This window comes from Falco cherrug, chromosome 10 (assembly GCF_023634085.1).
Source record: "Falco cherrug isolate bFalChe1 chromosome 10, bFalChe1.pri, whole genome shotgun sequence".
NCBI classification, from domain to species: domain Eukaryota; kingdom Metazoa; phylum Chordata; class Aves; order Falconiformes; family Falconidae; genus Falco; species Falco cherrug.
The window spans coordinates 19,543,442-19,556,918 of record NC_073706.1 but is presented as its reverse complement, the minus strand read 5'-3'; the positions used below and the strand labels follow the sequence as shown (position 1 = coordinate 19,556,918).

General features: G+C 43.8%; 2 protein-coding genes across 2 annotated transcripts; both read right to left on the bottom strand.

Annotated features, from left to right (window-relative positions):
• Positions 1 to 7,938: 7,938 nt before the first annotated feature.
• Positions 7,939 to 8,886, bottom strand: LOC102050624 (olfactory receptor 4D5-like). Its single transcript, XM_005438333.2, has one exon. It carries the CDS (start codon positions 8,863 to 8,865, stop codon positions 7,939 to 7,941), a length of 927 nt encoding a protein of 308 aa, XP_005438390.1. The 5' UTR covers positions 8,866 to 8,886.
• Positions 8,887 to 12,249: 3,363 nt separating this feature from the next.
• Positions 12,250 to 13,191, bottom strand: LOC102050797 (olfactory receptor 4S2-like). The gene has a single exon (XM_005438334.4). It carries the CDS (start codon positions 13,177 to 13,179, stop codon positions 12,250 to 12,252), a length of 930 nt encoding a protein of 309 aa, XP_005438391.2. The 5' UTR covers positions 13,180 to 13,191.
• Between the last annotated feature and the right edge of the window lie 286 nt (positions 13,192 to 13,477).

The following is a 13,477-nucleotide window of genomic DNA, read 5'->3' as shown; positions in this document are numbered from 1 at the left end:
TCCCAAGCCATTTCTGGAGAGAAAAATCAATTATATTAAATTACTTGTCTTGAGACACAAGCTCCCAAAAGTCACACAGAATTTGCATTTGGCTTCCTTGTCAAAATCAGAGCATCTGTCTCAAATCAATACATGCAATGGTCTGCATAGCATCTCCTCATAGAAAAGCAAAGGAAATAGCAGGCACTTCTCCTGGAGGATGCATGGAACTTAAAAAGTAGGAAATTACAGATTTGTAATAAAGAAACAGCTGAAATTCAGCACTGGTTCTGGTGAGGACTTTATCATAAAACAAAAATTGTTAGTCATCTACTAGGAGTTACCAGCCTGGCATGTCCATTTTGCACTTTCCCTTCAGCCTCCCCGGCACAAACATTTCTTCTTAATGGCACATACCATAATGCTGAGGGAACAACAATGGCAACTGAGAAATGCTGTGTTGAACTGAAGTGTCCATCACCAACACAGACTATGAAACAGATTGCCTCACATGAAGAAAGCTTTCACAGTACAACTGAAGCGTAACAGCGCACATCCCACAGGCGGTCCAGGCCCCACAGCTTCCCCAGACAAACAGCAAGGTCCTTTCCAGTTTTAACATCTAGTTTTAGGTTTTGATCTGCAACCTTATGCCGTGGAGCGTGACAGAGAGACAAGACTGAGTGTCTGAATATCTCCACAGCCTCTCTGGATGACCTCTTCCAGTATCTGACCACCCTCAAGTTGCTCCTGCACGCCACTCACAGGGCTGGCAGCCAAAGGTAAATAACTGACCCCTCCAGCTCTGCCAGTGCAACTCATGTCTCAAACCCTGCCTCACAAGCACCCCACTGTTTGATCAAGGCTCCCAAATCCTCATTTCTTCCTCCATTTTCCCTGCTTTATCAATGGCCAAGAGCATCCCCATCCCATCTCGCCATGTGTACCAACCCACAGACTCAAATGAAGCCTGCTAATTAGATACTTGGGAATGCAAGGTTCAGTCCCCTGTTCCAAAAAGAGCTTTGGCATCCCAGGATATAGTCACACAACAAAAGACCACGCAGAGATGCCACTTGCCACCACCAGTGAACATCAGCTGTGGCCTCACTATATTGCAATGCCTGTCGGACTGAAAATACCTCAGGGCCAAGGATAACCTGGCTGTTGTGAGGGAACCTACGCATCCTGGGTGGTTGAACTGGCTGCAGCCAACACCAGCGTGGCCTGTGGAGTACATGCCAAGGTGGATCTGAATGGGCAGAGCAAGGAACTTGGCTGAGGAAGACGCTGGGCTGCTTGGGGAAGAAAGTGACCCACCACGGTGGTGTGGGTTCGGCTGTATGGGAGGATCCTGGATCGGGATGGAGGACAGGCAGAGGAAGGGAAGGAGGCATCAGAGGAGTCATGACAACACAGGGGGAGGAGAAAGCATAAGTCTAGTTAAAACCAGGGCCCAAAGCAGGAGCGAGCAGTGCACCTGAGGGCAGGATGTAACCAAGCAACAGGAGGACTGGGCTGGCTGCAGGTAGTGGCACAGACTGAGTGCTGGCAAGGGCAGAAGCCACTACCCTGACCTTGGGCCTAGGGCATACCATACGTCAGGCAATAACAGACAGTGAGGTGACCAGAAATTGCTGAGAAACTCACCTACGTGTCCTCAGCAGATGTCCTTAGTTTGCACAGAGAGGTGGTTCTGCTCCTAGGCTCACCACCATTGCAGCCCAGTGACATCTTTCCAAAGCCCAGCTGAGCTTCAGTTTTACAGCACAGCCACCTCTGCTATTTCAGTCTGCCCACACGCCCATGCACATATGAGGACATCTTTCCCATAAGCTCTTCCTGGGAGATAACTACATTCCCAATTATTTTCAGTTGGTAAGTCTTGCATGCTTAAAGATCAGTGTGGCAGACATAAATGCAGAATTGTTCATAGATCAACCACTTAAATTTCATGTTTTTCTCCTGTTGCATTTGTCATGGCTCTTCCCCTTAAGAGAAAATACCCAACATTCTTGGACTTACTACTTCTACCATAGTATCCAGTGGCAAGTTCAGCACAAAGCAATACTGGCACAGAGAAATGATTTACAGTGGATATGCCAAGCCTCCAGGTCTCTGGGGAGGTCAGCAAGCACTTCGCAGGCCAATTTCACTGCAAGGATACAGTTAAGACGGGCTGACACTATGTGGCAGAAAAACTTCAAACTAATGAAGTATCTCATAAATATCTAAAACCTGGATTTGTGAATAGGTTCACAAATAACAGTAACAGAAGTAGCAAAGATAGCTAATTGCATCCCTTCTGGCTCTCCGAGCAGGACCCTGTCTCCCATCCCAGCCTCCTCTGATTCTGCTGCCCAACCTGTTCACTTCCTTACAACCACTTAGGGAAACGCACAGGGCCATTCAGCCCAGTTCAAAAATCTACTGATCCTGAAACAACAGTTTCAACTTAACACAAGCTGCTAAAACCCGCAGGCTTATTGAGAAACGGAATGATGACAGGAGCAATCTTTTTTTTTAAAGTTATATAGACTCATTGCATGTGGGAAAATAAGCCCCTTAGCTGACAAAAGAGCCACTGCCAGCTTGCACTAGCTGCGTGCAAACAGCAGCATCCCTAGGGCACAAACACATGTTCCCCCACCGCACACACACACACACCCCCCCCCCCAAACTTTGGAATACTCTGCCAAGGGCCACCACTGTGACATTACTCACACTGACTGTAATCCTCTGCTAGTAAGAGCTTTGACCTTTATCAGAAGCAGCTTTTGATTACCACAGACATGAACTTACTCCATCAGCTTATACCAGCTCCAACCTGTTGGTGCCCCTGATTTATACCTGCTGAAGAAATGAAACAAAACAAATGAACATCAGCTGAATAGCTGCCCCACCAGCTTTGAGTAGACTTCCACTGATTTATAACAGCTGAAGATTTTTCCACCTGCTTCCCATAACTGTGCTTACACTGTTTTGAGGATTTGGTTTATAGGCTTCAGTGGTACAAAACTTATTTTTACCACAAATGTTTTTACCCAATATCTTCAGTGGAGGTGTTAACACTCTACCACACAAGAAATTCTGAAAAATTTACTGTAATAGAGTACTATTTAGCCCAGGGATTTTATTAGAGGCAGTGGTGATTCACCAGAGTTGGGAAATGTCAGTGAAACACAGAATACAGTGAAACCCCAACACTGGGTGACCAGCCTCCATGTGCTAGGGGGTGATATCCTCTAACCTACACCTTGGCTATATGGTCTTTGCAGAAGCTACGCTCACCCGTATCAGCCAGAGATCTGGTTGCTTCTCCTCACTTTAGATATAGCATTTTGCACCAGATGAGACATTTCTCCTAATGACTTAAGTGATCCTGATCTATGAATATCTTAAACTATTCTTACTTCTTTTAAGCCAACTGCCTAGCTAGTCAAATGGCATAGTTTGATTTTAATCCATTATTACATTTTAGATCGAGAAGTTTCAAAATGCCAGAAAAGTTTGAGGAGTTGGTATCTTATAACATTGAAGCATTTCCCTCAGGGAGATAAAACATGATTCATGCCTATTTCCGTGTCTAGTTTTATCTAAAAAATAAGTACAGTTATTAAATATTATATGATTGTCTATGATTTCTATAATATATGCCCTGAAATTTCTAATAAAAACTTTGCTGAAAAGATTCAGAATTACACATTTTTACATTTCTCAACTGAAATTTACCCTAATTGACCCAGAGGACATTTTAATATTTCAACATCTGCCTCTAACACAAAGGAAGATTACACAAGTAGGACTTCACCATTAAAAAGAAATATCATTTGCACAGATAGGAGATATTTGGAAATCTGTCTTGACCAGGAGGATCTATGACTCATCAATGCTCCTGATCTTCCTGTTTCTACCGGTGTGGGAGTGAGAATTAATTTAAGACAGCACTCTACTGGAGGAGAGACAGAGAAAGTAGAAAGCCTCCCACTTCCTCTGCAGCAATTCACCTGCCCAGAAAACAAGGCTGGGATCAAAGCACATGTTTATTCTCCATCTAGTCCACTCTGTGCATCTATCCTGGGGACATAACAACCATAACAACAGGACTGGTATCTGTGTGCTCCTCAGTACAAGGCTGAAAGTCCAGACAAGCTGCAAAGGAAAACTGTTGTAGTCTGCTGTGTTGTCATTGTCAGAGTCTTAAACTGAAATTAGTCAACTAGTCACTGCAGTGACGGCTACAAAAGACAGACACGTATCTGGTGCTGTGGCCCCTCAGCACTGTCCGTACAGCATCTCCAGAGCTTTCCCTGTGCCCTGGGCAGATCAAATATCTCAGACCAGCACTGCAGCACAAGCAAAGAGATTTGATGCAAGTAAGATGGAGGAGATATGGGATGCAAAAAGTCTCACCTAACAGTAACCAGGTTATCTGCTTTCTCTTAGTGAAAGGTTATATACAAGCAGATCCAGAGGACAATCTATGACCCCTAAGATGAGTTTGCAAGAGGGATAGGATTATTTCTCTTCTGAGAGGGCCTGTTTCTTTCCTCTATTATAAAGGCAGCCTAGACAACTAGATTAGATCAAGTCACCTGCTATTTAAATAGCTTAACATCAGAGAGATGAATCCTACTTCCTAGAATTGTTGAATGGCTTGGGTTGGAAGGGACCTCGCTGTATGGGCATGCTGTATGCACACAACGGGCCCATGTTTCCGGATCCACTGCACAGCTGCACCCAGGAGATGCACTGCAGCTCTGAAATATCAAACCAAGCAGCATCACATGTCACTCTGACAATCTTCATGTGCACACTAAACCAGCTGGATTTGGGGACTGCCTCTCTCCACCGGGTATGGAGGGAGCTTGGATGACTAGATCAGACGTAGACAATGTTTGTACCTGCTTATTGGCAGATAGCATCAAGTTTTTCACATCCAACCCTCTCTACTTTTTCCCCTTTAAAGGTGTATTTTTCCCTATTGAGAGACCCTGAACCATCTAAGCTCCAGAATGAGATGCTGCAGTGGGATGCCCTAATTTAGGTGGGATAACACCAGTCCTAAATCATTCTAGCCCAAAGAAACTTCCAGTGTTCTCTTGGTGGCAGACACAGAACTTCTGATGGAGTTGGTGATATAATTGCTGCCTTCCTAAAGGGTAAAGTTTGCTGAAGGAGTACAGAACCTGCAGGGTGGAAAGGTCAGTTATCAAAAACACATTGCAGAACAAAATCCTTTTGTGTTTTCTTTAGCCTTCCTCCCAAAACACTGTTGCTCTCTCCCCAGGTAGAATGCCGAATTGTGTCACTTCTTCCTTTATAGATTTTCCCTTGTATGATTTTAATAATTCACTTGTGTGAGAGAAGTATGACTACGTTCTGAAAAACATTTAAAAAATCGGCATCCTTCTATGTCTAAAGAAAATCCTACAAACAAAATCTCCAGATCTTTAACTTCCCTGTAAACATGCGTAGCAGTGTGCGAGTTAAATACACTTGGCATATGTTCCATCTGGTGGCCAAGCACAGCAATAGCATGTCTGAGGGGGAGACAATTACTCTACTGGATTTATTTCTTTGAAAATTATGATCCCCCACAAGTGAAACTGTTTAGCAAGTTTCTGGCTTTCAACATTTATGTTTAATATTACCAGTTATAAATAGCTCCATCCTTTGAAGAGCTTATATTTTGTAGCTACTTGACTGTGATATTTATTGTTTGCTGCTGCTAGTTGTTGCTAACGTATCACCTTGTGTTATATTGTATTGAAGGCTATACCACTGCATTATATACTAATGTGGTGACAACAAGGTATAAGATGTACTCTGTTCAAATAGCTGAGCACGATTCTAGCTATAAGCTTCAGCAGCAGGCTGAATTATTCCAAGTCATTCCAAATATGAATAAGCGCATTGATTTATCTCACCCAAATCTGCCCCAGAATGGAGTCCATCTGATATCATCACTCTAAGCTTCCTTTGTGGTCAAAAAAAAAAAGGCACTTTTCGGGCACTGTTCATCTCCCCTTAGAACAGAGATGCTCATGCCCTAGGATCCACACATCTTCACCGTTAACTAAAAAGATCAGATGAGAAGCTGATTACTTCTGAGGTCACGTACCTTACATCAGGTACAGCTACAGACTGATAAAGGTGTAGGAAGCAAGAACTCATACCTTGCCCTTCAAACTGAGGGATCCAAGTGCCTCAATGTGAACATAACCCCACTACTCTCTCATGTACCCTGAAATACTGTGTCATGCTACCCTGTCATGCTAAGGTAAGACAGGTCTTTGACCATGTACTAAGGTAAATAAAAAGACTAATTCTTGCTTCTTGTGGGAAGGTATCCAGCAGTTATGCTGGTTAATACGAAACTTGTGTTCTTCCGGTCTTCGAAATAAGTGGTGAAAGACCAGTTTCCCATTTCCAGTTTCTCCCCTATGACGGAAGGCCAACCGTTCTGTCACAGCTCCTGTTTGATTCTGCTAGAGCAACGGGTTTCAACACAGGCAGAGTTGCTGGCTTTCCATGTTGGGCAATAACCTTGATGTGCATTTCAGCAGTGCCTGTATGACCCGAGCAGAAGCTGCTGTGTAACTGCTTGTTAAGTCTCTCTGGTAGGGACTGAGTTACCTGCCAGATTTCCCTTGCATCTTTGATCTCCCAGTATCTATACATCCACATAAAAGTTCCACTGCTAACCTGACACGAGCCTTCTCAGAGCTGCTTTTTATTTGTACAGTGCTGAGAGTTACCAAAAGTGGAATAAGACTATTCTGGGATGCCTAGACTGTAATATCCTAGTTCCACATCGTCCTGAAGTGATGCTTTGCTAAATGTAAGCCCAGGTTTAAAGATAAACTGACTTTGTTATTTCAAGTAATTCCAAAAACGCCTAATAAACAGCAGTCCAAAACCCAAGAAGCAGTCTGAAACCTAAGAGGCCTAAAGCTGTGGACAGCACAGTCTCTTTTTCTATGCATCTAATGGTTTTGGAGCTGAAGGAGAGGAAATTATTTTCTTTCACCAACAATGTGGAAAGAGGGGTCACTCAGGCTCCAGAACCACTTTCTAACCAGATTTTTGTGGTAGCAGTAGGTAATATGGTAAGAAGGGATCTGAAATGGTTTTGAAAAGGCTGTGGTGGTGGGAAGAGTCCATCCATTTTTATGTGAAACAGAGGAACATCATGGAAACAAATATCAAAGAGCAAAGACAAGACAACAGGGGGAAAAAAGACACTGACAAAGAGCACAGTTTTTCAGGTCTTTCTGATTTGTAGTTCAGGGAAAAGAAATATCCACACCTTAAAAGTTTCCCCATCTTTTGTAATAAACAGTGACAATGTTAGTGCAAGTTCTGTTGGTTTACTCTTTCCAAGCAATTTTCAGAGGCTGCTCAACGTTTTCCATTCATGTAGATCCAAGGCTCAAGTGGTTGTTGTTTAGACCCTACTATATTCCACAGCACAATTGCTTTTTCCTTAGAATTTTATCCCAAACATCTGAGCTCTGCCCAAGCAGAACTTGTAATCCACTCACTGCATCACAAACCTCAAAGCATAACGCTGCCACTCTGTACTCAAGAGTTTGGTCCTCCTGACTTCACTTTGAGGGCGCAGAGAAGGACATTCTAATTGTCATCAGCAACTGCATTTATAATTGCAAAGCGATGTGATCAGTAAAAACCTTACAAATGTCTCATCTGTCCTGCAGCAATGAAAAATCCATAGGTGGACTGGGGGGACTTACAGCCCATGAAACAGGGAACAGTGCCACTGAAATCTACAGGTCTGAAGAAACCAAGGCTAGGTAAATCCCTTAACTGGAATTAAAACACCCTTTGGATTTCAGATACTGCCCTACATGTTGGATTCCAGCCCTGTTCCCACGCCCCAGTCTGCCATTAGTCTGTAGGAAGGTAACTCCAGGTTTGCTGCAAAACCAGCTTGTCTCAGGAGCCTCTGCAGCGCTTCCACAATTTCCACATGGATGCCTTCATTTCCTTATTCCTCAGGGTGTAGATGAGGGGGTTCATCACCGGGGAGAAGACAGTGTAGATCACACAGATGTGCTTGTCCAAGGGCAAGGTAGAAAAGGGACGGAGGTAGATGAAAATGCAGGGTACAAAGAAGAGGGTGACAACCATCACATGCGAGGCACAGGTGGAGAGTGCTTTCCAGTGCCCCCCTGTGAAGTGGACCCTGATTCTGACAAGGATAAATGTGTACGATATGACCAGCACCAGGAAGCAAAGCAGGGATATTAAGCCGCTGTTGGAAGCCATGAGCCACTCAGTGATATAGATGTCTGTGCAGGCAAGCCGAACGACAAGAGGCACGTCACAGAAGTAGCTGTCGATTGTGTTAGGGCCACAGAAGGGGAGCTGGATTGTGAGCAGCGTCTGGACAATGGAGTGGAGGAAGCCCCCAGCCCAGCAGGCAGACACCAGGGTCCAGCACACTGGCCGGCTCATGATGGCTGTGTAGTGCAGGGGCTTGCAGATGGCAGCGTAGCGATCATATGCCATCACAGTCAGGAGAAACATCTCTGATGCCCCAAGAAAGTGCAGAAAAAACAGCTGAGCTATACAGTCTGCAAATGCAATGGCCTTCTTCTGGGAGAGCAGGTCCACCATCAACCTGGGAGAGGTGACAGAAATGTAGCAGATATCTATGAAGGATAAATTGCAGAGGAGAAAGTACATGGGTGAGGACAGCTTGGGGTCAGTCCTGACTGTCACAAAGACGAGAAGGTTCCCCAGCAGAACCATGATGTAGGCCAGGAAGAAGAAGATGAAGAAGAGGACTTGCAACTCCCTTGTATCAGAAAGTCCCAGAAGGATGAATTCAGTCACATGGGAGAAGTTTCCTGGTGCCATCGCTTCAGCTCAGGCTCCCATAGCATACGTGTGGGGCGAAGTCATGGGCTGACCAGGGAGAGAAGGGGATGCACTACAGCTCCAAGGTTCATGGATGATAGAGCATGGTGCATTTACTGCTCTTCTGCCTGCTAGGGAAAGCAGTGTCACATTATAAATTGTGGTGAGCAGTGTTTGCAAGGAGCACGGTCCACCTCTCTTCTCCTGCCTTCCCATTCCCTTTGCACAATTTGGAATATATGTCTGCAAGTCACAGCACCAGTTTAGAAATGATTCCGCTTTTCCCTCGCTGCCTCTCTCAAGGGCTCAGTAGTCTTCCAGAGAGGGTGAACTGGTGAATCAGGTGAATCCTGACATTGCACTAGACAGAGACCTGCAGAACAGGCATCGCAGTGTGAGCACAACAGCTCTGGCTCCCTGTACAGTCAATGAAGAGGAATAAACACCTTAAAGGCATGACTTGGTTTACCTTGTTTAGATCATTACACTATAGTGAGATGACATATCCCATAGAAAATAGTACTGCAGTCCTTGAGTATAGATGGAGACCAGATACCCGCTCCATGCTAGATGAATCCAATGCAATCAACATGAAATGAACTCCATGGCATTTGTTGTCTGAAAACATTCTAAATCATTCACTCCAAATCTGTTTCAAGTTATTCATCTGACAGGTCAGGGCATTGTTCCACTCTTCTTCCTCCTGCTTATAATTCCCACATTCTGGCCCTTGTTTAAGTTTCTTGTTGCACAGAAATTTGTTTCAGGAGCTTTTCAAGTGATTTTTCTTTTTCTCACAGGTTGCAAGCAAATGTTACTGTGATGATATCGATGTCTCATTTTCTATCTATCATATGGACAGAAAGATCCAACAAGGCAACACCTCCAAGGCTTTCTGAACTGACCTCTGTGTTTCCCACATCTGCCTTCTCCCTAAAGTCATCCCATCCCAGCACAATATATAAATGCTCCGGTAACATACTGGAAGTAAACATGGGCAAAAGACAGTTTTCTGCCAGTGGAGCTGGACCTGTGAGAACTGTGTCATTACCAAACTCCAAGCAGCTACCCAAGGGCCTTATTAAACAGTTTTGGTGGTTGGGTCCCTTGGTGTGCAACAGCACATCAATTTGCTCAGTGACCTTCTGTGTGTGGAGTCCTGAAGGCTGATAAGGAGAGAATAAGGCGTCACATGCTTCTAAGCACTCAGAAGCCTTTTGTATGAAAAAACAAGTCTCTGGCAATAAAAACATACATGTAGGGTTGTACTACCATTGAGACAGTGTCAGGCATCAGGAAATGTTGCTTGAGATGAGAGATGCTGCAGAGTTAGGACAGGTAGCATTGGTGGGAGACTGCAGTCACTCAGGGATAGACTGGATCAATGCCTCATCGGGATGAGATCTAAAGATAAAATAATACGAGTGTTCATTCCTTATAACAAAGGAAGGTCTGCACAGTCCAAAGATACCAGTGGTATGCCAGTGAGAACTGTGGCTCGAGTTCAAATCAGCTTGAACTGACTGGTCTGCCCGTGATGTTCATTCATAAGAGATCCCCCTGTCTTTGTCTCAACCCACAAGCTTTAACTATTTTATCTCATTTTCTCCCCCTGTCCTCTTGATGAGGGTGAGTGAGAGAGGGACTGGGGGGTTGTCCAGCAGTTAGCCAAGGTAAACCAAACACATGGCATGAACTTTAAAGACTGGAAACTAGTTTCTGAAAGCATGCAATCTAGTAAAAGAAGAAATGTGATTACTGAATTTTATGGCCATTTCTGCTACATCTTCAGGAGGTGAAATGAGTAGCCTCTTCCAGTTAGGAAGAACCTGGAAAACTAGAAAGGAAATCTTGGTGACTATATGCCTGTCTTTACACCCTAACAGCAGGAAAGATAAACTCTTCCTCTTCTTTCAGTCATTGTTACCTTTTTCTCTTCCTACTCTGTCTGGAAATATGGAGAAATTATAAAAACTCTGTCCGAGTAGTCTTGGTTTACTTCTAATTTTACTACCATCATAAAGTAATGAGGGCTTATTGCTGTATTCAATCTCCATGTGTCACCCTTGAGGCAAATGAGTGAGTTGTCAACTATTTGAAGGACATTCTGTTCCTCTGCTTTCCCTCTCAAAATATTAGTGCCAATAGAATCTTTTAGAAAATTTAGAAAATTCATGCCTTGACCACAGGCAACCAGTAGAAGAGCAGTGCCCAGACTCATCAGATTCTACGGGCATTTCTACATTTCTGTACTGGAAATGGCTGAGGAAAATGTCAACCAAACAGTAACATTCTTGTTAGGAAATTGAGGAATGCTCTCGGTGTTCGGCTAGGAACTTGGTTGTGTTTCAGCATGATCAGGTATTTAATGCTCATATTTCCACTGAGATACATATCCTTTAGGTAGTACCAGTGTAATGGCTCCAGAGTACTGGACAAAACATTAAATTTCATCTAATATCTAACTAAAGCTATGAAAACTGTCTTGATAATTCCACTGGAGTGGGGATCAGTCAGCGTCTATGGTCTTTAACAGTGCTCAGATTGCTGCCCTGGTAGGTTATAAAGGTCACCTATGAAATAAACTCAAGGTCTCAGAAAGGTGTTAGACAACAGGGCTCCTTTAAATGAAATTGATCCAAGCAAGAATAGCCAGAATTTTAGGTTTATAGTACAGGGAAACTCTTTTTAATATTTAAATATTGGTGTTTATTTATTGGTGTTTCAGTACAACTTGCCATCTCTCCCTGTCATTTGGAGACCTAATACAACCTCCTACTTCTCTCACGGTCCTAGTTTGCCATGAAATTAATCCCATTTGAGCAAAGGCTTCTGGCTTTCCTTAACGGCTTGCTTAGTTCTAGAGACCTCCTGTTAACACATCAAAATATGTTAGATAAAAGCTGCCAATACTGTGCTGGACTGAAAGGTTTGTTTACTCTTGGAAGATTAGTACCACCTTTGTGCAGAAATGTAAGGAGATGCTACTGTCCAGTCCAAAGGTTTTAGTTGCTAGTAAGAAAGAAAAACCTCTCAAAATACTTGGCTGCTTCTCCTAATGCCAGGAGAAGCCTGGACAAAGACCCAAGATACAGCTACGAGGTGCCTGAAAGCAAATGCCACAAGACTTCCCCAGTGCTCAGGTTTCGTAGCTGACAAGAACGTCACATCCTTTTGAGTGACAGGTCCCAAAAAAGCAGTTACATAAAACCTTGAATTTTGTGTCAGCCCTATTCTGAACAGCTGTGCAAAAGCAGAGCAACATCACTGGAAAGTCTCTTCTGAACACTTCTCTCTCCCTCCCCATGGTGTCTTAGGCTCACACCATCTTAAGTTCACACCATCTTAAGCTCACACCATCTTACACACATACGCTATGTGGTTTCATCTCTCACTCCTCTTCACTTTTCTGCTCCACAACTTTTTCATAGCATTTTTCACCTCTTCGTTTCGGAGAGTGTAGATCAAGGGATTGAGCATAGGCGTGATGATGGTGTAGAAGACCGAGACTATCTTGTCTGCTGAGAAGGTGGTGGAAGGGCGCATATAGATGAAGATGCACGGACCAAGGAACAGAACTACAACGGTGATGTGGGAAGTACATGTATAGAGTGCTTTGAGACGCCCTTCAGAAGAGCGTGTCCTCGGAGAAACCAAGATAACAGCATAGGACACAACAAGAACAACAAAACAGCTCACGGAAATCACACCACTATTGGCAGCCACGCTGACAGCAATGATGTAGGTGTCAGTGCAGGTCAGCTTCATCAAAGGGTGAACATCACAGAAATAGTGGTCAATCTCATTGGGCCCACAAAATGGCAGCTGAATGACCAGCAGGGTCTGCACCACTGAGTGTACAAGGGCTCCCACCCAAGAAGCTGCCACCAGCCAGCCACAGGCATGTTTGTTCACAATATTTGTGTAATGAAGCGGCTTGCATATAGCAATGCAACGGTCATAGGCCATCACTGTGAGAAGGAAGATCTCAGTGCACCCAAAGAAATGGCCTGCAAACACTTGAGCTATGCAGCCCACAAAAGAGATTGTCTTCTGCTCAACAAGAAGGTCATAAATTAGTTTGGGAGCTGTGACAGTAGAGTAACTGATATCTACAAAAGACAAGAAACCGAGGAAGAAGTACATGGGAGAACTCAGCTGTTCACTTGTCTTTATAGTAATGATGATAAGCAGGTTTCCAAGAATGATAGTGCCATAGAAGACTAAGAATAATGACAAGCACACTTTTGCTAATGTCTTGTCTCGTGTCAGTCCATAGAGGATGAACTCTGTCACATTGGGTTTGTTCTCCATAGACACCACATAGACAGGATCTGAAGCACAGAAAAGAGACACCAGCTATGTCATTAGACTTGGGACATTATCAGTACACAAACATAGTAACCACTGGTATGTTAAATATTAATCATATTTCCTTTTCTGTATTTTGGGGACAGTTTCCTTTTAAAGGCAATGTTTCCCTCAAGGACTAACAAGTGATATCCAAACCAGAATTTAATAACTTTTTCAGATTATTTACTTGAGGAGGGTAGTAGAAATAGTACCCTCAAGAACCCTAGTCCTCACCTTTGCCTCTTTTAAAAAAGCCTAA

Coding starts and splice junctions, on each gene's coding strand:
- LOC102050624 (XM_005438333.2), bottom strand. CDS start 8,865: ATGGCACCAGGAAACTTCTCCCATGTGACTGAATTCATCCTTCTGGGA.
- LOC102050797 (XM_005438334.4), bottom strand. CDS start 13,179: ATGGAGAACAAACCCAATGTGACAGAGTTCATCCTCTATGGACTGACA.